At 31.1% G+C, this 21,687-nt stretch overlaps 7 protein-coding genes across 7 annotated transcripts; 2 read left to right on the top strand and 5 right to left on the bottom strand.

Annotated features, from left to right (window-relative positions):
* Positions 1-537: 537 nt before the first annotated feature.
* On the bottom strand, positions 538-1,595 carry LOC146535820 (uncharacterized). Its single transcript, XM_085191612.1, has 2 exons — positions 1,451-1,595; positions 538-1,042 (listed from the first exon to the last, which is right to left on the bottom strand). The coding sequence occupies exons 1-2, from the start codon at positions 1,502-1,504 to the stop codon at positions 686-688; spliced, it is 411 nt and encodes a 136-aa protein (XP_085047738.1). The 5' UTR covers positions 1,505-1,595; the 3' UTR covers positions 538-685.
* A 1,278-nt stretch (positions 1,596-2,873) lies between these two features.
* Positions 2,874-3,724, bottom strand: LOC146535819 (uncharacterized). Its single transcript, XM_085191402.1, has 2 exons — positions 3,577-3,724; positions 2,874-3,277 (listed from the first exon to the last, which is right to left on the bottom strand). Exons 1-2 carry the CDS (start codon positions 3,640-3,642, stop codon positions 2,924-2,926), a joined length of 420 nt encoding a protein of 139 aa, XP_085047528.1. The 5' UTR covers positions 3,643-3,724; the 3' UTR covers positions 2,874-2,923.
* Positions 3,725-5,901: 2,177 nt separating this feature from the next.
* On the top strand, positions 5,902-7,112 carry LOC146535818 (general odorant-binding protein 69a-like). The gene is made up of 2 exons (XM_085191579.1): positions 5,902-6,056; positions 6,610-7,112. Exons 1-2 carry the CDS (start codon positions 6,000-6,002, stop codon positions 6,964-6,966), a joined length of 414 nt encoding a protein of 137 aa, XP_085047705.1. The 5' UTR covers positions 5,902-5,999; the 3' UTR covers positions 6,967-7,112.
* Positions 7,113-8,423: 1,311 nt separating this feature from the next.
* On the top strand, positions 8,424-9,413 carry LOC146535817 (general odorant-binding protein 69a-like). The gene is made up of 2 exons (XM_085191747.1): positions 8,424-8,654; positions 8,895-9,413. Exons 1-2 carry the CDS (start codon positions 8,598-8,600, stop codon positions 9,249-9,251), a joined length of 414 nt encoding a protein of 137 aa, XP_085047873.1. The 5' UTR covers positions 8,424-8,597; the 3' UTR covers positions 9,252-9,413.
* A 1,847-nt stretch (positions 9,414-11,260) lies between these two features.
* Positions 11,261-12,255, bottom strand: LOC146535816 (uncharacterized). The gene is made up of 2 exons (XM_085191878.1): positions 12,116-12,255; positions 11,261-11,693 (listed from the first exon to the last, which is right to left on the bottom strand). Exons 1-2 carry the CDS (start codon positions 12,197-12,199, stop codon positions 11,337-11,339), a joined length of 441 nt encoding a protein of 146 aa, XP_085048004.1. The 5' UTR covers positions 12,200-12,255; the 3' UTR covers positions 11,261-11,336.
* Positions 12,256-14,117: 1,862 nt separating this feature from the next.
* Positions 14,118-14,882, bottom strand: LOC146535815 (uncharacterized). Its single transcript, XM_085192086.1, has 2 exons — positions 14,728-14,882; positions 14,118-14,520 (listed from the first exon to the last, which is right to left on the bottom strand). Exons 1-2 carry the CDS (start codon positions 14,791-14,793, stop codon positions 14,170-14,172), a joined length of 417 nt encoding a protein of 138 aa, XP_085048212.1. The 5' UTR covers positions 14,794-14,882; the 3' UTR covers positions 14,118-14,169.
* A 1,299-nt stretch (positions 14,883-16,181) lies between these two features.
* LOC146535814 (uncharacterized) lies at positions 16,182-18,050 on the bottom strand. Its single transcript, XM_085191399.1, has 2 exons — positions 17,691-18,050; positions 16,182-16,596 (listed from the first exon to the last, which is right to left on the bottom strand). Exons 1-2 carry the CDS (start codon positions 17,772-17,774, stop codon positions 16,240-16,242), a joined length of 441 nt encoding a protein of 146 aa, XP_085047525.1. The 5' UTR covers positions 17,775-18,050; the 3' UTR covers positions 16,182-16,239.
* Between the last annotated feature and the right edge of the window lie 3,637 nt (positions 18,051-21,687).

Genomic DNA, 21,687 nt, shown 5'->3' with positions numbered 1-21,687 from the left:
ACACTAAAAGAACGTATTGCACTCCCAGTTATATAATGCTTATATATAAGCAGTTTTTTTGTTCATTAGCATTATTTTCGCTATATAAAAAAATAAAATAATTATATCTTTTGTTATAAAATTAAGAATGATAATAATTTAAGTTGCTTTTTTGAATAAAAATTATATTATACTTGTGTATGTACGAGTTACTAGAATGTTACGAGCTGGTGAAACACATGGTACGTCGACGGATATATTTTTTAATTATTTTAGAATTAAATTATTTGTAAACCAATAACTTCCAAGGTATACATACCTTCAGACACCTTATTATTAATACTTGTAATTACTATAGAATGGATCCCATGTAACATATATGTTTTATAATTCTTCTTATTTCAAGAATGAATAAACCAGAATTTATTCCATTGGCCATAAAAATATGCAATGGTGGTTTTATAATTTTAAGCAATCCCTTACCGACAATCATTGGTACAGAAAATACTTATTGTAAAAAAGAAAAACACGAAAAAACAGAATAATAATTAATTTATTTTTTAACTAAATACATACATATATCCAACCTACCACAAAGAAAAGATACGAGCACTATACAAATTAAAAACAAATCTAGTATTGATGTTATTAAATATTTTTTCAATAATTTCATATTTTTCGCAGCTATCATGTCCCATTATCATTATTATACTTTAAATTGCACAGAAGATGTATTTAAATAGCAAGTGCTTACTTTATATGCCTTTTCGTATTTGTCGCTTGCCTTCTCTTTGTTACATTCGTCTATTGTTTTTGTTATCTCAGCCTTTCTTCTATCGTTACTAGCATATTTGGATAAGCTATGTTTTAGACTTCCAGTTCCATCGCCCACGTCTAAGGCGATACCGAGGCAGTAGATATATTTTCTCATAGCCTGTGAATCTTCGAAGTTATTAGAAAGTAATTTATTTAACGTGTCTCCTGGTAATCCCAATTCTTCTGCACATTGACCGGATCCATTTATAGCATCATCAATAAATTCTTTAGGAACTTTAATATACTCCTGGAAAATATTTTATTATAATTATTAAAACATTCATTACTACAACACATCATACATAACTAATATTTTAAAAAAAAATATTGGCTTTATAGAATTCTTTTTTTTGTACAATTCTATTGTTTTTAATAAACTAATTAATGTTTAACAGACTCTGTATTTAGAAATGTTGTCTTGTGAATAAAAAAATCAAATATTGCAATTGTATATGTATTAAAAAAAGTACATACAAAAACTATTATACATTTTAAACGTTCAATTCCTATCCTTCCACGTGGCTGCAAATTTTAAGATAACCACTTTCAAAACGCCACACTTTTAAATATAGATTATAAAATCTTTAACATGTAAATTCTAATTCGACTCTCATAATCGAATAGAGTCAAAATATTCTTTAAAACATGTACTTACGCTTCTGCCTTCAATTAAAGCAACCAAAACAACTATCCAGTATATCGAATACATTTTTAAAACACTTTCATGTATTTACTTCTAGAATATTACAAAAATACTACGAGAACGTATTGCACTCCCAGGTATATAATGCTTATATATATGCATATCGGATTTTTCCTTATTACCATTATTTTCATTTTATTATAAAAAATAAAGAAATATTTTTTTATTGTCAAATGTTAAGGAACATATTCATAAATATTTATGTTGTTTTTTTAAATATTAAATTATATTTCACGCATGTATGAACGAGTTAATAGAATACGAGTCATTACACGGTGGTTGGTGAAATACGTCGACGGATTTTGTTCTACAAATTCAATTTTTTTTGTGAACGTTTTCCTAAGCTAGGTTCAAACCCGTAAGTATCTTATATACCATTAAATTACTTAAATAACTTACAATTGCTTGTAATTACTAATATTATGGATCTCGTGTAACATAATTATATATAGTTTTATAAGTTTGTTTGTCACTTGTCTAAACACTACAAGACAGGTTTTGCATACTAAATTATACATGTTATATATATAGGGCATAACTGACTAAGATGAAATAGATATTGTAATTATAATAATTAAGAGCTGAAGGTACTTCAGGATGCTGATAGAGACATCACCTTTTTATTTATATTTGTATTAAAAAATATATTTCCTATGATTTTTTCCTATGAAAATATTTTACTAAAATATTGTAATAAGAAAAAAATGTTTTTAAAAAAATGTATATATTCCATGGACGTATTTTTTGTATAAGAATTAATAATATAATTTGTACAAACAGCAACTTTCTATAGTATACAGAGTGTTTTTTTATCACGACTTTAAATGAAACCACAGTTTTAACTACTGTATAAAAGCTAATACAATTAAAACAAAAGAGATTTCGCCAAAAATGAAAAATCGATCTTATCAAACAAAATAATTAATAAAAGTATTGTTGTAAAATAAAACACCATTTGATAAGGACGACGCACGCACACATAAACCTATCAAAGGGACACCGCCGCACACGCCTCGTTCGCTTCCATCCTGTATATTGTGTAAAATATTTTCATTTCACAATACTATGAATTAAAGAATTGCTTGAGAGCTTGGGGCAGCGACTGGTTGTGGGTTCGATCCCCACTCGAGTATATTTTTATTTCTTTGCTGAATTCCGTCACTCAATGCTCAATGTCTCCAGAATTCTGCGGAAAGTGGGGAATGGAGTGTCTTAACACTAGGTTCCCTCTGCCTACCCTGCTGTGTGTGGGATACATCGTGAAGGTGATTAATTCATTAACAAAAAACACCTTCAAGTTCGTATTGTAAAGATTTTAACACTAACAATATTGTAAAGTAATAAGTATTTAACAGTAAAAAAATAAAAGAAAAGCTTTCCAAACCAAACCATTATATATTTTTTACATACAGATTATATGATATATTATATTTTGAACTGTAATCCAGAATTTTCACGGAAACACACTACAGCCTTATATACTGTTTCATACTTATCGCTGGTTTTAGCTTTATTGCATTCATCCACAACGCTTTCTACTTTACTTTTGTGTTCTCCAACTACTTTGCCTAATCTATCTTTATTTAGGCGTCCATCATCATTGACGTACCCCGAGGTTGTTCCAAGACAGTACATGTATTGTCTAACGGATTCAGAATCTTTCAATTCACCAGAGAAGAATTTGGATAATATATTCAGCGTGTCCAAGCCTAATTTATCTGCACATTCTGCCGAAGCTTTTATAATATCCGGTACAAATTCTTTGGGAATGTCAAACATCTAAAAAAGAAAAATAAATATAAAAACAACCATAAACATTTTTATCGTGGCAATTCACCATATATTTTTAAAGAAAATAAAAATAAATGTGATATTTTTTTATTTATAAAAGTAGGTACTTTTACAAATTGTAAAAGAAATATTCTTCTATAGTATTTATTATCAGAATATATTCAAATAATAAAAAAAATACATTATATTATGCTTGTAAAATATCTTTCTTTATCGAGGATGTACTAAAAAATAAATATATGTAATACTATTTATATTAAATTTAATGATTTTTTTTTAAAACTTACTTGTCTATTTGGCTTTCCCGCAACGACGGCTATTGTCAAAAGTAAGAAACACCATACTGCTTTCATGTTTACTTTGTTTTTTCTTATTATCTTACAAGTACTAACTTCTGTACCTTATGGGACACAAATGCATAGATGCAAGCAGATCACAGTTTATATATGCATTAGAATAAGTATAGAAGAATCCATATATGGTAAGCAATAATATACTCGTTATTATATATGATGAAGTAAAAATATATTTGTCAATTTTAAATTACAAAGATTTATTAGTATTTGTTATTTTTTTTTCAGTATAATTAGCCATGTTGTAATTAAAATTTTGTAAGCTTTAAATTTTTGGAATATATTATTATGTGTTTAAATAATTATGAAATTGGAAAAAAAATACTTACTTTTTATGTACTTATAAAATATGTAATTAATGATTCTTTGACGTTGTGATCGCATTTAGGGACTATTCAAATATAATTATTACTGTATACAGGTTGTCCCAGGAGTCAACAATAAGACGAAAACAGGTGATAGACAAAGTCGTGACAGTCATGAGAAAAATATAAAAAAAAATCTGTGTCATGTATTTTTCATATTATATTGATTTAAAAAAATATCGGAAAAACCGACACCCTGTGATGATTTTTCAAGTCCTAAGACTTTTCGAGAAATTATTTCTATATATATAAAAAAGAAATTATTTCTATATATCATTGGCGTTGAATGTGGCTATTGTCAGGGCTCTGGGTTTAACACGTCCGAGTTGCGAACTCTTCAATATGGTCTTGTGGAATTGGAGGTGCCTCATTACAGGTTCCCACGTTCCCATTACAGGAACAGGTAGGGCATTGTACCGGCCGGTACCTTTCGGTTCGGTTGTGAGAAAGGTCCTTTCTCTGGAGCCCTAGCCATCCTGGCTCATTGTCCCACCGTCGGAAGAGTGCGTTTTTATATTTTACAATTAATTGATATTTAAAAATGTAAAATTAATTTATCTTAGTTAATAAAAGTGTATATTCTATATGAGAAATTGCAAAATAGTTAAACATGTGGAGTTTAAACATTCAAAACACAGTGTCATATTATTCAACATGAAGGAATTTTCATAAAATATTTTTATTAGCTAAACGCTTTACTCCACATATAGCAGGATATGCAAAGAGAACAATGTTATAACCCTTCATCCCCCCTCCCCCCTTTTTCACCTGCACTCAAGACATTTCTTGATGAAGGAGAGGAACATAAATATCTTGCCGGAGTGCAGTGCGTAAGCGTCATTCAATCTATAAAAAACGTATGATATTTTATCATTCAAGGCTTCCGTTATGAAATAGGGAAACGGAAAAATCATTAATGTGCGCATTTACATATATTTTTTGTTTCCCTTTACATATTTACAGTATCGTAATCGAAGACACGCGCACAACAAAAGCAGTGACCGTGACTACCATAATTTTATAGAAAAATATTTCATTTAACAAACATTATCATATGAACTAACAGGCTCCCAACTAAATAGTGCTGTTTGCCATGAAAAGAAGAAGATGAAGAAGAAAATATATTAATAGAAAATGCGACAACAAACAAAATAATAATACTAATAATATTTAAATAACACAATCTCTATATATAATAAAACAGTAAAAATATTTTGTTTGTACATTTAGTATTTTTGACTGATATGGATAGAGGAACACTTAAAAAAATAATAGAAAACAAAAATATTTGTCTGTCTGTCTGTACCAATTCTTTTCTGTCGCTTCGCTTCTGTCTGTCACGCTTATTTTCGGAAGTACTATACCGATTTACTTACAACTTTCTCCAATTGCTTTGTCTGTCTTAGCTGTAGCTCAGCTTAACAATTAAAGTTTGTTTTATCAAAATCGGTTGATTAAAAAAAAAGATATCGTTATTTGAATGAACTCAACGCATTAGTTGGCCTGTGAATATATAGCAATTTATATAATAAATAATATACTTATTATTATAAGTATATTATTTATAATTATAATTATTTATAATTTACTGTAGTTTCGTAACAACAAACAAATACAGATTTATTAATCTGTATTTGTTTGTTGTTACGAAACTACAGTAAATTAAGAAGTGCAGGGGAGCATTGAGAGAATTGAATAAAATTATACACTTTAAACCTAGATATTACTTCAAAAGTAAAATATAATATATTATAGGTTACATTTTTTTGTAACCTAAACAAAAACAACAACAATAAATAATAGATCGATTTCTAAATTATAAAAAATTAATTTTCCTGAGAAATTATAATAAGAATTATTATGAGTTTTTATGAATTGATTGATATTGAAAACAATAGCCATCACTGCAATATAAATAAACCTGGTTATTATTTGTTGGACATTATTTTCAATTACACTGTGGGAGTAATATACATTTGAAACTGTAACATAATGAAGACGTTTTGGTGTTTCTTGTTCCTGTCCATCGCATTAGTAAGCGGAAGAGCTGTAAGTATATTTAATAATAGGAATATTTTTTTGTTATTTTTTTGTTATGGGTTCGATCCCCACTCGAAGGAGTGAATTATTATTTATTAATATTTTCATTTCTTTGCGTTCATTTTGCGTTCTGCCTCTTAATACGCAATGCCTAAGAAAAATTAGGTGGCAAGTTTGGAACAGTGTCTTAACGCTAGGTTACCTCTGATTATCCTGTGATGTGTGTGAAGCTGATCTTTTTACTTTTAATATTTGATTTAGTTTTTCACGTAGTCAGGGTAGAGCAAAGCAGCTTATTGACATATCATTCCATATTTTTCTTTTCTCTTAAAAATTATCATTATACAGAGTGTTTTGGTGACTCCCATGGTAACAATTATCTATTTACACTATTTGAGATATTACAGGAGACTCAATTAAAGTTTGTAAATAGTCTTTCCTCACATATTGACATATTTTTTTTAAAGTGTAATTTTGTTCGCACCAAACGAACGATATGTAAAAATTTTCGAAAAATATATAAATAATTTGTTTTATTTCAAATAATGCATATTTTTTTCAGATTGTTAATGTTTCTCAAGAATTCACAGGGGATATTTTAAAGACAGCAGTTGATTGCATAGATAGTACTGGAGCTGGAGTAGACGCTCTACAAAAAATGGCTTCTGCGAACCTCGAGAATACTGAACCATTTAAGAAATTCCTTTATTGCTTTGCGTCAAATTCAGGATACGTAGACAGCGATGGACACTTTATTATGGACAAAATGACTAAACTTATAGAAAATCATAAGGATAAAGCTAAATATGTAGATGCAATTAGTCTGTGTAATAAGCGCAAAGGTGGTAGAACTATCGATACAATATATGAATTAGCAAATTGCTTCAAAGATAATTCACCTATATTTTTCACTTTATAATTATAATAAAGATGAAGCTTTATTTTAATCTTTATAATTTATATCTAACTATTAAATAACCTATGCAATAATATGGGTTGGTATTTGAAAACCAAATATTCAGAGAGTAATTTGTACTTAATAAAGTTTTCGTTAACTTTGTCAAATATTTTATTTTATTGCCGAATGAGTTTTCTTTTTATATGAACGCCGCATTCGTCGCCACTTAACACACCAGCGTCACCTCGCAACACCTTCAGTATGGTGCTCATATTGGACGGACTGATGCAGTCTTTGATATAGCTGGTATATCGCTGCAAGCAAGCCTTCCATCGTTGTTCTATTTTTTTAATAGTATTTTTTGATTTTAAACTATGAGTGTAAAATTTTGTCAAAGCGATTAGTCTTCAATAGGGAAAGACAAAAAATCTTATATATATATATATATATATATATATATATATATATATATATATATATATAATCATTATATTAAGCAATAAGCTGTTTAACACTACTTTCCTTAAAGATTTAAGTGAATTAGGACACATTTTTAGGGTTCCTTACCTCAAAAGGTAAAAACGGAACACTTACAGGATTAAGCTAAATATGAATGCATACGGTCCTTTGGAGCACAGAATTAATCAAGCTTCTAAGTTAACGCAATCAAAAGATACGAGCATTTATGCAATTTGCTGCGTAATCGATATCTATATGGTACTTCCCGTGGACCTAGAGTTATGAAATTTGACCCGAAATGAGAATTTACTGGAAAGGATAAAATCGGAAAAAATGGAAATTTGTATTTATATTATAAAAAATTATTACAAATTTATTATAAACTACCGGACGCGCGCCGCTTTGTTTGCTTATTTAGGGGTGAATTCTAATAAACCATGAAACGTGTGCGATCATTTTCGAAAAATCTAAATTTTAAATTTTATAAAAATCGGTGCCGATTTAAATTTTTTACCATACAAACTTTCAACCTCTATTTCACCCTTTTAGGGTTAAAATTTTTCAAAATCCCTTCTTAGTGGATGTCCAGATTACGAAAGTAAACATCTGTCCAAATTTCACGTTTCTACGCACAGCGGTTACGGCTGTGCGTGCGTCTTACCTCAGTCAGTGAGCACAAGTCAAATAGATGTAGTCAAGTCAAATAGATGTAGTGAAGTCAATATAGATGTAGTCAAGTCAAGTAAGTCAAGTCAATATAGATGTAGTTCATTTCGTCCAAAATGAGTTCATGCGCCTGCAAACCTAAGTTTGTCAACTTTTATAACTTGTACCGCCCGGTTTCATCATAAAGGTATGTGAGTACAGACTGGTGTATGTATAGTGCATATTCAAAAAAATAATGTATTTTAGACGTAAAAAATGTTTCATAAGGAAAATATAAATATAAATTTCTTAGAATAAACAAAAATAAAAATTACAACACTTACATTTGTAAGGAATTAAATTGTACTGTGAAATTTTAATAAGATTTGTTTTGACTTGTTACACGAATTAATTATAGCAAAAACAAACGCCTAAACTGCCTAAAAAAAGTAAAACATAAACAATATAAATGCACCTTGATATTCGGTTCGGACATTATTTTCAATTACGCTGTGGAAGTAACAACAAAACTTTTAAATCATAACATAATGAACACGTTGTGGTTTTTCTTGTTCCTGTCAATCGCGTTAGTTAAAGGAAAAGCTGTAAGTATATTTCATAAGAGGATATTTGAAAATGTTCAATATTTTCCTTTATATATTCGGCATAATTATGGCGCATATATCCAATATTCGGTTAATATGTGATTGTGGCTTCGACTACTAGTCGGAAAATATTTTATTTTTTAATTTTAATTTATTTAAACTCATTTACTATGATATGTATAACTTTTCAAATTGTATAAATAACTTGTTTTATTTTAATAAAAATATATTTTTTTTCAGTTATTTCATGTTCCTCCAGAATACGCAGGGGAAATTTTAAAGGCAGCAGCTGATTGCATAGATAGTACTGGAGCTGGAGTAGATGCTGTGCAAAAAGTTATTTCTGCGAACCTTGAGAATACTGAACCATTTAAGAAATTCCTTTATTGCTTTTCTTCTAAATCAGGATATGTAGACAGCGATGGACACTTTATTGTGGACCAAATGACTAAACTTATAGGAAATCATAAAGACAAAGCTAAGTTTATCGATAACCTTAATTTGTGTAATAAGAGCAAAGGTGGTAATACACTTGATACAATGTTTCAAGCAACAGTTTGCTTTAAGCAGAACTCACCTATACATTTGACTCTATAATTTTTTCATATTATACGAGTGTATCTATACTCTATACTAATACTAATATAATAAAGCGGAAGAGTTTGTTTGTTTGTTTGTTTGTTTGAACGCTAAGATCTCTGGATCTACTGGTCCGATTTACTATGTTTTTGTTTTGTATGAAAGCTGCATTCTTCAGAAGTGCTATAGGCTATAACATTATACTATAACATTACATAACACATATATACTAATATATTAAAATACTTTCTAATTTGACATGCAATTTATTCTGCCATCTTAATAACAACCGTTGCGTTGCTACGCGACCGTTACCGCGACATTTTGATACTCATCCTTATGAAAATAAATATAATAGTCACTTTTAGCATTTTATCTAGATTGAAATTATAGTTTACTGTATAACATTCTAATAAATAATTAAGGAGATGTCACTGATTCGAAATGACCCAGCCTACGGGCGGCATAGTATGAGTATGACCGACGCGAAAATATTCTTATAGTTCAAACAGGCGTAGCCGCGTCCGGGTCCACTAGTTAGTAAATAATGCTGTGGAGAACGGAAATGTTTAAGGCTAAGTTCTCAAGTTCCCGCTTGCCCTACTACCTATATGAGGGATACCGCTTGAAACTAAAAAAAAAGAAAACATATGTTGTGACTAACGATGAAAAGAAAGCCATATTATTAACTAATTTTATAATTTGTAAGAATCTTTATATCATTTTCTAAGCTGTAAAATAACTAATTCAACATTATAGGAAAAAGCGTATTCATTAAATGTAGTGCTTTACATTAAAGTAAAGTGTTAATCATTAAAGTGTCATCTTTGTTGAACATTTTGTTATGTTTGATAAATTTTATAACATTAGTAGTCAATATTATGTGGTGTGAATAAAATTATGCGCAAATATTTTATTTTGTTATCACCTCCTCATCTAGTTTCTTGAATAAATTCTTCTATATAAAATATTAATTTATTTATTTGACATTTTCGTAATAAAGCAATTTAAAACATTAATTATAAGTTTGATACATTCAACTGTAAGAAGGCAAAAGGATCTGAAGATAATACTTATTCGTGATTTATGTAAAACAGCTGATGTAGTGATTCTCCAAGAGACATGGCTGTTGCCGGATGAAATGCCTTTTCTGAATACCATCAGCGACGAGTTCAGCTATACCACCTGTAGATGCCAGTTCCCAAATATCATAATAGGTAAACCGGAAGTACCGTATAGTATAGTAAGTATGTCGAAATACGTTTTTTTTTTCAGGAAATCATCTCACAGATAGAGGATGAAAATATAAAATAACTGTTCCTTATATTTTTACGAATAATTTTCCCATTAAAAAACGTTAATACTAGCTAACAGTTCATACTATATGTTACAAATAAGTATGTAAAAATAAAATGTATGTATCAAATGTGTATCTCCTAGATATTGCTATTTGAGACCTGTGAAACCAAAAATTATAGCTTTATGTTGTCTGGCAGATAAGGTGGTTCGGAACTTTATGAGCAGTGGTAAAAGTGGCCCTAAGCGACTTAAATCAAAAAACAATATGTCAGTCTTTATATGACAGTATAAATTAATCTTTATATGTATTATTAATAGATCCTACTGTAATGAGGAGGCAAAACGCGGTGCCGCTACACAATATGCAATGCCTTAAGAATTCAGCGGAAAATTGAGACGGAAGTGTCTTAATAGGAACGCAGTGTATTAGTATTGGATTTTGTCTATTGTCTTTTGGATGGACCCTCCGTCTGTCTTCCCTTTTATGTGATATACAGCTTTAAGCTAAAAAAATACAATTTAATAGTAAATATGGAATATATAAGGAATTCTCAGAGCAAGAAAAGTTACTTTTAAATATTTTATTTATTATTTACAAATATTTGCTTAACATTTAGAAGCAGGCATCTAAACAATTGCAATTTGTACTCCTAAGAATTCTGCTAATTCTTATTTAGGATTTTGAAAATAAATTTTTATTTATGTATCAGTTTTATAAATAAAAGCAATTTCGTGAAAAATAAAAAAAAAAATAAAATATGTATTCAAACAAAAGACAAGATTTAGTTATTGATGTATAATTAATTACATTCTAAAGTATAATCCGGACAAATCGCGGAAACATACTTCCATGCGGTACACCTCTTCGTATTTGTTGTCATATTTAACTTTATTGCATTCGTCAATAACTTTATCAACTCTGTCCCTGTACTTGCCCATGATTGCTAGCACTTTATCTTTAAGAATGCTTCCATCATCAGCAAAAAATCCAGAACCATTTGCAAGGCAAAATATATATTTTTTCGTATTATCAGATTCACTTAATTCCCAGTTCAAAAATCCCTGCAAACTTATTTGTTCTTCCTCTAACTTTAATTTTTTGATGCATTCGGATGAAGCTTTTTCAACTGCGGGAATGTAATCCTTGGGAATATCCACGTACTGAAATAATATTTTTGTTCACAATAGATTAGTTGCTTAAATATCATTTAATTTAAATATCTTTAATCGAAGTATTTTTTTATAAATTTATAAAGGAGACCTAGTGCAAAGAAATGCGTTGCTTGTGAATAACGTAATTTGCTACATGTCTAGCAATGTGTGTGTTACTTGATGTTAAAGTGAATTTTGTCAAAAAACAATATATCGACTTATTTATTTTTATTCTTTTACTTTCTAGGAAAACGCTGAGTAAAAGCTTTTTAGCTCGAAATCCTAACTTTCGTTAGCATTTCGTGCTAAGAAGATAAAGCGAAAAAATGAACATTATTCATTCCAACGAAAGGAAATCAAACCCACAACCTTCACGTGCATATTCACAACGACCTCAATACAATATTACAAATATATCATAAATAACTTACCTCCACTTTCACATTTCCTGCATAAACGGTGGCAAGAGTCACAAGAAACAAGCACCACACAGCCCTCATCTTGCCAATATCCATTTAGAGCGCTTAGGCGAGTATAATAGAAAATTGTTTACAAATCGTCTTTATATTCGTTTGATAAATGCTTGAAACCCTACGTACGAGAATGTCACGCTGATTGTTGACTAGCGGGCCCGTGCGGCTACGCCCGCTTGATCTATTCGAATATTGATTTAACATATTTATGAGATTATTTTCAATATTATTAAGTATCGAATTAAGTAGTTTAAATTGACATAACTTGTTTATTTATGAACCGATTGTAATAACCCTAGATGTTTTTGGGAGCTTGCCAGAATCCAGAAGTGAAAACCGCATCCAAATCGGTTAAGCCGATTCTAAGATTAGCGAAAACACACGCACAGTCAGACAGAATAGAAATTCAAAAATTATTTTTGCATTCTATTATTCTTTTTAAGTGTCCCTCTATCCATTTCAGTCAAAAATGCTAAATGTACAGACAAAATATTTTTACTGTTTTATTATAAATATAGATTAATATGTGATAAAGTTCAAATTAAATCTTAATTAGGTGATCTAAGTCTATAATTAATAATAACAAGTCATAGTTTATTTAACTATAAAATTTGATATACGAACGATAAAACATGTATTAAATTTGCATTAAAACCATCTGTTTAACTAATAGTAAAATCTATAATATTAAATTAAATATTAATTTATTAATTATTTATTATTTATATTATTTATTTATATTATTAATATTTATTTATATTATTAATATTTATTAATTAAATATTAAATTAATTAAATGATTTTATGATTATCGTAATTTTTTATTATAATTTATTTTGTTTTATATTATATTATATTTATATTTAAAGGATATTTTAATTCTACATGTGCAATAAAATAAAAAAATTAATGTTATTAATATATATATATTTTTGTTGTAGAACAAGATACACAGACCCAACTCTTAAATTTATAATCGCTTCACCATTACTAAAATTAACTTTAAATTAAATAAATAAATTAACTTTCTCAATCTCTATTTATTATTCCTAAAAAACGATATATTTATTATATTTATTATCGGAATATATTATTTATCGGACCTTAAGAAGACAGCGAGAATCCGCTGGATTCAAAGGCCGCAAAACGAGACGAGCGGAGTGGCGAGCATTGGGGGAGGCCTATGTCCAGCAGTGGACGTTGAAAAGCTGATGGATGGTTGAATGGATATTTATGGCACGGCACACATTCAGATAATTAATATAAGTAAAATGCTGGGAGAGAGAGCTGTTATTTTCGCACCTCTAACAACAAAGTGATCCTATGAGTACCCTCACGGATTCTACTTTTTGAGGTACGGAACTCTAAAAATATATATGTTTTTTATAATCAAGAAAGTTCATGAGATAATTGGTATATTATTATTTTTAGTTACGATAAAATAAATGTATTTTGTTTAAATTAATTGCCTAAAATAAGAATGCAAATAAGATAACAGAACGGTCATATGCCTATCGGAACGCAAGAGAAATACAATTTAATAATTCAATTAAATTTTAAAACTGCGACGAATTTAACAAAATTTTTTGTTGTAAAATTTTAAAAGTTTTAAAAGTTGTAAATAAAAAACTTATGAAAACATATCGGGACACGAAGGCAAATTAAACATATTTAAATAAGTAATCATCTAGTTCAAGTCGATGCCATTGGCAGGTCGCTAGTGAAGAAATATATAATAAGTTTTTTTTTATTCCCACTGTATCCCATATATGTATGTACCTATAGCACGGCAGAATAGAGAGAACTTGGTTAGGACACTCCGTTCTCATTATGACACTTACGTTTCATAATGAGAACATTCATTTTTCCCCAAATTCTACAGACATGGCATGTTGAGGTTGATTGTAAATAAAACACAATAAAAAACAAAATAAAACACAAAAGTATAAAACAACTTTAATTAATAAATTTAAACAGTATAAATAAAGAAAGCGAATGTATGGTATAAGTAACTAGAATTTAAAATGCAATCCAGATTTTTCGTTAAAGCATATAACATTGTGAAATACCGCTTCGTATTTGTCATTATATTTACGCTCATTGCATTCGTCAATAACACCATCTACTCTGTTCCTGTGGTTGCCAACAACTTCAAGCACTTCGTTTTTGATAATACTTCCATCTTTCGCCATATATCCAGACTCTGTTCCAAGACAGTACACGTATTTTCTGGTAGACTCAGAGTCACTTAACTCCCACGCCAAAAACTTCTGCAAAGTATCTTTTTCTAAGTTCAATTCTTCAATGCATTTCGATGATGCTTGTGCAATACCAGGAACACGTGCTGGAGGCAGAATGACGATCTGAAAGAATAGTTTTGTTAAAATAAAACAAAAAAATGTAAAAAAATCTCTCTGCCCAAAACGAGAAGCATTTTGTTACTATATAAAGCGGAAAACTGAAGAAGAAGAAGAAGCTAAAAACCTAGTTAATCCAAGGACTGTGTGTATCTATCTAAGATTATTGCTTTGGCTAAACATTCAAAAAAATATATATATCAATTTACTTACACTGCCAATATTGTTTCCGTAAACGACAACGAGGGACACTGTGAGTAAGCACCAGGCAGCTCTCATTTTGCAAGTATTCCTATATAGACCGCCCAAACAATTGTAACACGAAAAATATGCAATACGCCTTTATATACTAATTAAATACTTGTTAATCAGTGTATTGTTATCGCTTACTTAGTTATATATTAATTCATGCTTTTGAAGCGCTTTGATGTAAAAACAAATTGTCTTGATAATAAAATAATACAATGTTGTCGAGTTCCAGAGCGAACCTCCTAATGGCATAATATAACTTATAAATATTCTTAAATTTATACTTATTTATATTATTATATATTATTTATATTTGTATATTTATACTTCATTTTTATTATTAAATTCTTAAATAATAAATATTCTTAACACTGCTGCCTGAATTAAAATATAAATCATAATCATATAAGTTAAATCTTACAATGGATCCCAGAGTTCATAAAACCAGAGTGAAATTATTTAACTGAATGTTGTAATAAATAAGATTGATTTATTGTATCTGGTTACTGTATTCATATATTTTTGACAATAAATTTTCATTTAATTTCATGTCATTTCAACTATAAACAGCTCTAACCACCAAATACATCACGAGCCAAAGCATTATTTATTAAATAATATTTTTATATTTAATGAATATTCTTAATGATGTTTAATCCAAACAGTTAGTTAAAACCGGTTACGAATAAAGTTTCAAATAGTATTCTTATAATTAATGGTATCTCGCAGACAGAGGATGAAAATACAAAATAACTGTTTCTTATAGTTTCATGAATAGTTTTCTCATTAATTAATGGTAATAGTAGCTAACAACTCATATGAGTTATATATTTGTCAAATGTGTATCTCCTAGATATTGCTATTTGAGACCTGTGAAACCAAAAATTATAACTTGTCTGGCAGATAAGGTTGTTTGGGACTTTATCAGCCAGTGGTGACATAACCAAAAAACGATATGTCAGTCTTTATATTAAATTTATTTATTGAATAAATGTAAAAGAAAATAGTCATTGTGTAATGAGGAGGCAAAGTGCAGCGCCGCTACACAACATGCAATGTTTTGAGAATTTAGCGGAAGTTGAGGAACGGAAGTGTTTTAAAGGGAAGGGAGTATCTTAGCATTGGGATATGTGCTATATGTTCGTCATTCAGCATGAAGCTTAAAAAATACCATTGAATAGTAAATGCGTATAGGGGGAGTTTCCTAAGACAAGAAAAGTTAATTTTAAATAATTTATTTATTATTAATAAAAATTTGCTTGACGTTTAGAAACAGGCGTCTACACAACTGCAATTTGTCTTCCTAAAGAAGTACAATTCTTATATAGGATTTCGGAAATTGATTTTTATTTATATATTAATTTTATAAATAAAAATCTATTTCAGAAAACATAAAGAAAAGCTTTTTAATAATATATTTTCAAACAAAAGACAAGATTCAGGATTGTATAAAGTTTATTATGTATCTATAATTAATTAGATTTTAAAGTATAACCCGGACAAATCGCGGAAACACACTTCCTTACGGTATACTTCTTCATATTTGTTGTCATATTTAAGTTTATCGCATTCGTCAATAGCATCAACTGCTCTTTCCCTGTACTTGCCCATGATTGCTAGTACTTTATCTTTACGAATGCTTCCATCGTCAGCGAAATATCCAGATTTATTGCCAAGGCAAAAAAAGTATTTATGGGTGTTATCACAATCACTTAATTCCCAGTTCAAAAATCCCTGCAAACTTATTTGTTCTTCCTCTAACTTAAAGTTTTTGATGCATTCCGATGAGGCTTTAACAATTTCGGGAATGTATTCTTTGGGGATATCCACATACTGAAATAATAATAATTAGACATAAATTTCGCCATAGATTAGTTGTTTAAATACTATGTATTTAATTGAAATATCTTTGATAGAAATAACTATTAATTAATTAATAAAGGGGACCTGGTGCAAAGACATTCGTTGCTCGTGAGTTACGAGTTGCCCTAGCAACGTGTATGTTATTTTTATACTAATGTGAATATTGTCCACAAAAATATTGGCCTTTTACGTATATACTTTAAACGTGTCTAATTTTATTGAGTTTTATTGAGGCGGTTGTGGCGCAGAGGTACTAGTGTGTAATCGAGATAGTTTGTGGATTCGATTCAGCGACTTTAGGAATTCAAATATTTAATATTTTCATTTTCTTCGCCCTGGTGCCAAAAAAGCGCGGCGTTGAGTTTCGCCGTTAGAGAATTCGGTGTTGAGCGTGGTGCTGAGTGTGTTAACACTAGGCCCACTCTGCCTTCTCTGTTACATGCGGAATACGACGAAGTTGAAGTTTTGGGTGGGAGATAATATCTCCCTTAGGTAATGCTTAACATAATTTTTATTTACTTTGTTTTCAAGGAAAAAAACCAGTAAAGGTTAAAAAATATAAAATGATACAAAGTTTATAAAAGTTGATACGAGTGTCAACAGGAGGTCAAGATTAGATATTAGGTTATCTTTGGTTATCTCACTGAGACATTAATAAACTTAAGCACAGTTATGTTTGCAAATTACTTCCTAACAACAGAATATAAATCGAGGAACGTTTTGATTGATGTTCCTTAAAATAAGCTAAAGTTGAAATGTATATAGAACAAGTGATTCGAACCATATATTTTTTTATAGATCTCAATATTTTAAATCCAATATTTTAGTAAGTCCAGTAAGTAAAATAAAATTAGTAATCTATCTATCTAATGCTGCTACTAGATTTGTATTTTTTACGAAAATATACACATGTAAGCTGATTCTAAAAAAAAATAATAATTATATTAAGCAACGTCACGAGTTTTTCCGCACAACAAGGTGCCTACCTACCTACCACGGTCATTCCCTCACCTAGGTATCTACCTAGGTGAGAGAATGACCATATCTTACTATAAATAACTTACCTCCACTTTCACATTTCCTGCATTAACGGTGGCAAGAGTCACAAGAAACAAGCACCACACAGCCCTCATCTTGTCAGTATCCATGGAGAGCGCTTAGACGCGTGTAAAAGTAAAATTATTTACAATTCGGCTTTATATATTACTCAAACACATGAAAACAATATCTACTTAAATGGCAATATGTCAAGTTTTTTCTTGATACATTTTATTTTTGTTTATCGCTTACTCTATTACATATTCACGCTACATATTAGTTTTTAACCGACTTCTTTTTTCGAAAATGCCTCCTCATTTTCTATCTCTATGTTCGTTAACTACATTTTTGTGTTTGTCTCCCAATTTCTCCATTATTGGTCGATCGATCACGATGATAAGAATCTTGTTTTATTTGAGGGAGCTTACTTTCCCAATATTATCATTAACACTAGAAGCGCCGCCGTCCTATTTTTGACCCAAACGCAAGGTTGATTGTATATAACTTTTTTATTTGTTAATTTATGTAGATGAAAATTTTTTACTATTACCAACTTTACACATTTATTTAATTTGAAATATAAATAATTTAATACCAGTCATACTTTTCGAAAAAAAAATTAGATATACCTAGAACTGCCGCTGGGTCATTTTTGTCCCGCCATTATTATTTTATTATTTGAGGGTATAATTTAACATATTTTTATGCTTCGCGGACGAGATACAGGTGAAAGGGAGATGCGGCGGCAGAAAAACATTGAATAGTAGGTTTAGCAGTCAATGCCTAAATTTTTAGGGTTCTGTAGCTTTTAAGAAAAAAACCCTTATAAGATCATTTTTTTGTCCATCCGTATGTCTGTGCCTTTATCTCAGGATTGCTTGAAGAAATCGAGTTGATATTCATATCAGTATATGAATATCAACTATATGACGATCTACAGTCCCTTGATTTCCTGAAAAAGCGCCCTTAAAAAAAGATATGACCATTTATATAGTAAAAAACGTGTATTTCGACACTATAAAGGGAATCAAATTAATAAGGTACTTTCAGTTAACTTTGAATTATGAAATTTGGCAGCTAGCATCTACATGTAGTACTAGTACAGGAAAAAACCTGAAAACTATACATTACTTACACATTACTATACATTACTTACATTACATAACTATACACTTTTCAGGCTATTATTTTTTAAGATTTATGCATAAATCTTAAAAAATAATAGCCTGAAAAGTGGGGTAAAATTGGTGTCAATACTAAATTTTGCCATTAGTTCAAGTGAGGTATCAGATGAAAGGATTACTAAGCTAGGCTTGAATTTCAGAAAAACACTCGATACCAAATGTGGGCAATTGTAGGGTAGGTAGAGGGAACCTGGGAACCTAGTGCTATGCACTCCGCTGGCATTTTCCGCCGAATTCTTGAGGCATCACCACGCAATGTTATAAATCATCTGTGATATATCACTGATGAAGAATATATTAATGCATTACTTGGCCTAATAATAATATTAACTAATTTCAATAACTTATAATTTTCTAAGAGTTATTCAGTTAGTTGTCACGACCTTAGAACGTATTTGAAATATTTGATTCTTTCTTTGTGTTTTGTTTAGTGGTAGTTTTATGTTTGTTAAAAAATAAGAATTGATTATTAAAGATGGTCTACATATTTTACGAATTACTTTAATAATATTTTTTTTGTATTATACTAACAATTAACATAATAAGTAGAATGGGACAAATTTGTCACGACGGCGGTTCAAGGGGGGTCTCAATCTTCGGCACTTCTAATGTTTATAGCGGTTGAGATGTGATACCACTATTTAATATGATCTTATTTATTTTACACTAAATGAGTAAAATTAAAAATCCAAATTTTGTGGAGAAATTGTCCAAATTTATTTAACTCACAGATACGTGAAGAGAAAATGATCACAGAAGGAAATAAAGAAATTTAAATAAATACCAATAGAAAATACAAGCTAAACTAGCACGTAATAGCAAGAAGTTAAGGTTGAGAATTGAATGCAAGCTAAGAGAGCAATGGATACAGAAGTGAATGTCGCAAGCGATTCTAGCCGACTCTTTAAACGTGGCGATGCTGGCTAGCAGCCTACGGCACGCATAACAAAAAACTCGGAACAGGTTTGAGTTGTTCCAATGCGCTGCGTGCGGATGATTCTAGTAAATATATTAATATTAATTTAGAATAAGTAATGTTCCCTACAGTACTCCCCCCCAGAGACCTGGTTAAGGGCGATAGTAGTCTGGAAACCTAATTCTTCTGCCGCTTCTTGTCCGCTTCTGAATTGTCTGCTCCACGTTGGATTGAGAGACAGCCCTTGGTGCTGTTGTTATCCTCTTTAATCTGTATTAAAGAGGATAACAACAGCACCAAGGGCCGTTCCTGTGAACGGCCTCTCGTGTAACATATGCGGGCTTGATCCTGTCCACACTAACGTTATTAGGCTTACCACATATATCTATTTTGAAATACTTAGGAGTCCTCTTGAGAACCTTGTATGGGCCTGCATAAGGTGGTTCCAGTGGTTTGCGGACGTGGTCCTGCCGTAAAAAAACATGTGTTGTCTCTGCAAGGTCAGTTGGCATATAAAAAGGACCTGTCCTGTGCCATGACGTGGGCTTCGGTGAGAGTCGTGCCATACCAGCACGAAGACGAGTGACCAGATTTGTGCTATCTGCTGTCCTATAATCTTCCGAGGGTGCTAGAAATTGCCCTGGAAGTCGAAGGGGCTCCCCGTAGACCAGCTCAGCCGCTGAAGCCTGAATGTCATCCTTCCAAGCGCTACGGATGCCCAGCAGCACTAAGGGAAGTGCTTCCGTCCAGGTCGAAGAGGGATGGCACATGATAGCTGCCTTCAGCTGCCGATGGAGTCTCTCGATCAAGCCGTTGGAAGCTGGATGATACGAAGTAGTCGTAAAGTGATATGCACCAACCATGGCTGATAGTGCCTTGAAGAGATGCGACTCGAATTGCCGACCCCTATCGGTTGTAATTCGAAGAGGGCAGCCAAATCTTGCTATCCAACCAGAGAGAAGACCGGCAGCACAGGAATCAGCTGTGATGTCCTTAAGTGGGAATGCCTCAGGCCATCGTGTGAAACGGTCGATGACAGTAAGGCAATATCTGAAATCAGACGAAATAGTTAAAGGTCCGACGATGTCGAGGTGGATGTGTTCAAACCTCGATGTAGGAGTTGGAATTGAGGATAAGGGAGCAAGGGTATGACGGTGAACTTTGCTCTTTTGACAAAGTACACACTCTCGGGTCCACTCTCTACAGTCTTTGCGAATCCCTGGCCATACGAATCTCTGTGTAACCAGCCGCACTGTAGCTGTCCTACCAGGATGGCTCAAGCTGTGTAAAGTTTCAAAAACTTGTCGGCGAAACTTCTCAGTAATGAACGGGCGCGGAGAAGACATTGATACGTCACAGTATAACTTCTGGTTAGAGTCTGGCAAATCTACCTTAACCAGTTTTAACGATGAGCCTTTTTGAAGCAGACCTAGCAGTTCAGGATCAGTATCTTGAGCAAGTGCTAGAGCCTGGTAATCAATAGATCGACTCACCTCTTCCAGTCGTGACAGAGTATCAGCCACTACGTTCAAACGTCCTGGTAAGTATTGAATAATAGTTGCGAACTGAGAAATATAATCAAAGTACCGATATTGGCGCGGTGAGCATTTCTCCCTGTTAATGTTGAATGCATATGTGAGAGGTTTATGATCCGTATGAATCACGAAGTTTCGAGCCTCAACCATGTGTCGAAAATATTTAATGGCTTCATAAATGGCTAACAGTTCTCTGTCGTAAGGACTATACTTCTTCTGCGCAGATGTTAATTTTTTAGAAAAGAAACCAAGAGGTTGCCATACGTTATTAACACGTTGTTGAAGAACTGCTCCAATTCCGACATCAGAAGCATCAGTGGCAATAGCTAGCTCTGCAGAAGGATCTGGGTGAGCCAGTAATGTGGCTTGAGATAAACAAGTCTTACAT

This window comes from Heliconius melpomene, chromosome 10 (genome assembly GCF_056956725.1).
Source record: "Heliconius melpomene rosina isolate 202511_hmr_F chromosome 10, ASM5695672v1, whole genome shotgun sequence".
Classification (NCBI taxonomy): Eukaryota; Metazoa; Arthropoda; class Insecta; order Lepidoptera; family Nymphalidae; genus Heliconius; species Heliconius melpomene.
Note: the sequence above shows the minus strand (reverse complement) of the source record. Positions and strands in the feature narration are given on the sequence as shown.

Excerpts from the sequence above, each read along its gene's own strand:
- LOC146535819 (XM_085191402.1), bottom strand. The coding sequence starts at position 3,642 with ATGAAAGCAGTATGGTGTTTCTTACTTTTGACAATAGCCGTCGTTGCG. Across the intron at positions 3,278-3,576 it reads CGGGAAAGCCAAATAGACAA|ATGTTTGACATTCCCAAAGA; the intron begins GTAAGTTTTAAA and ends TTTCTTTTTTAG.
- LOC146535816 (XM_085191878.1), bottom strand. The coding sequence starts at position 12,199 with ATGGATATTGGCAAGATGAGGGCTGTGTGGTGCTTGTTTCTTGTGACT. Across the intron at positions 11,694-12,115 it reads CAGGAAATGTGAAAGTGGAG|TACGTGGATATTCCCAAGGA; the intron begins GTAAGTTATTTA and ends ATATTATTTCAG.
- LOC146535814 (XM_085191399.1), bottom strand. The coding sequence starts at position 17,774 with ATGGATACTGACAAGATGAGGGCTGTGTGGTGCTTGTTTCTTGTGACT. Across the intron at positions 16,597-17,690 it reads CAGGAAATGTGAAAGTGGAG|TATGTGGATATCCCCAAAGA; the intron begins GTAAGTTATTTA and ends TTATTATTTCAG.
- LOC146535820 (XM_085191612.1), bottom strand. The coding sequence starts at position 1,504 with ATGTATTCGATATACTGGATAGTTGTTTTGGTTGCTTTAATTGAAGGC. Across the intron at positions 1,043-1,450 it reads CTTTAATTGAAGGCAGAAGC|GAGTATATTAAAGTTCCTAA; the intron begins GTAAGTACATGT and ends AATATTTTCCAG.
- LOC146535817 (XM_085191747.1), top strand. The coding sequence starts at position 8,598 with ATGAACACGTTGTGGTTTTTCTTGTTCCTGTCAATCGCGTTAGTTAAA. Across the intron at positions 8,655-8,894 it reads CGTTAGTTAAAGGAAAAGCT|TTATTTCATGTTCCTCCAGA; the intron begins GTAAGTATATTT and ends ATTTTTTTTCAG.
- LOC146535815 (XM_085192086.1), bottom strand. The coding sequence starts at position 14,793 with ATGAGAGCTGCCTGGTGCTTACTCACAGTGTCCCTCGTTGTCGTTTAC. Across the intron at positions 14,521-14,727 it reads ACGGAAACAATATTGGCAGT|ATCGTCATTCTGCCTCCAGC; the intron begins GTAAGTAAATTG and ends CTATTCTTTCAG.
- LOC146535818 (XM_085191579.1), top strand. The coding sequence starts at position 6,000 with ATGAAGACGTTTTGGTGTTTCTTGTTCCTGTCCATCGCATTAGTAAGC. Across the intron at positions 6,057-6,609 it reads CATTAGTAAGCGGAAGAGCT|ATTGTTAATGTTTCTCAAGA; the intron begins GTAAGTATATTT and ends TATTTTTTTCAG.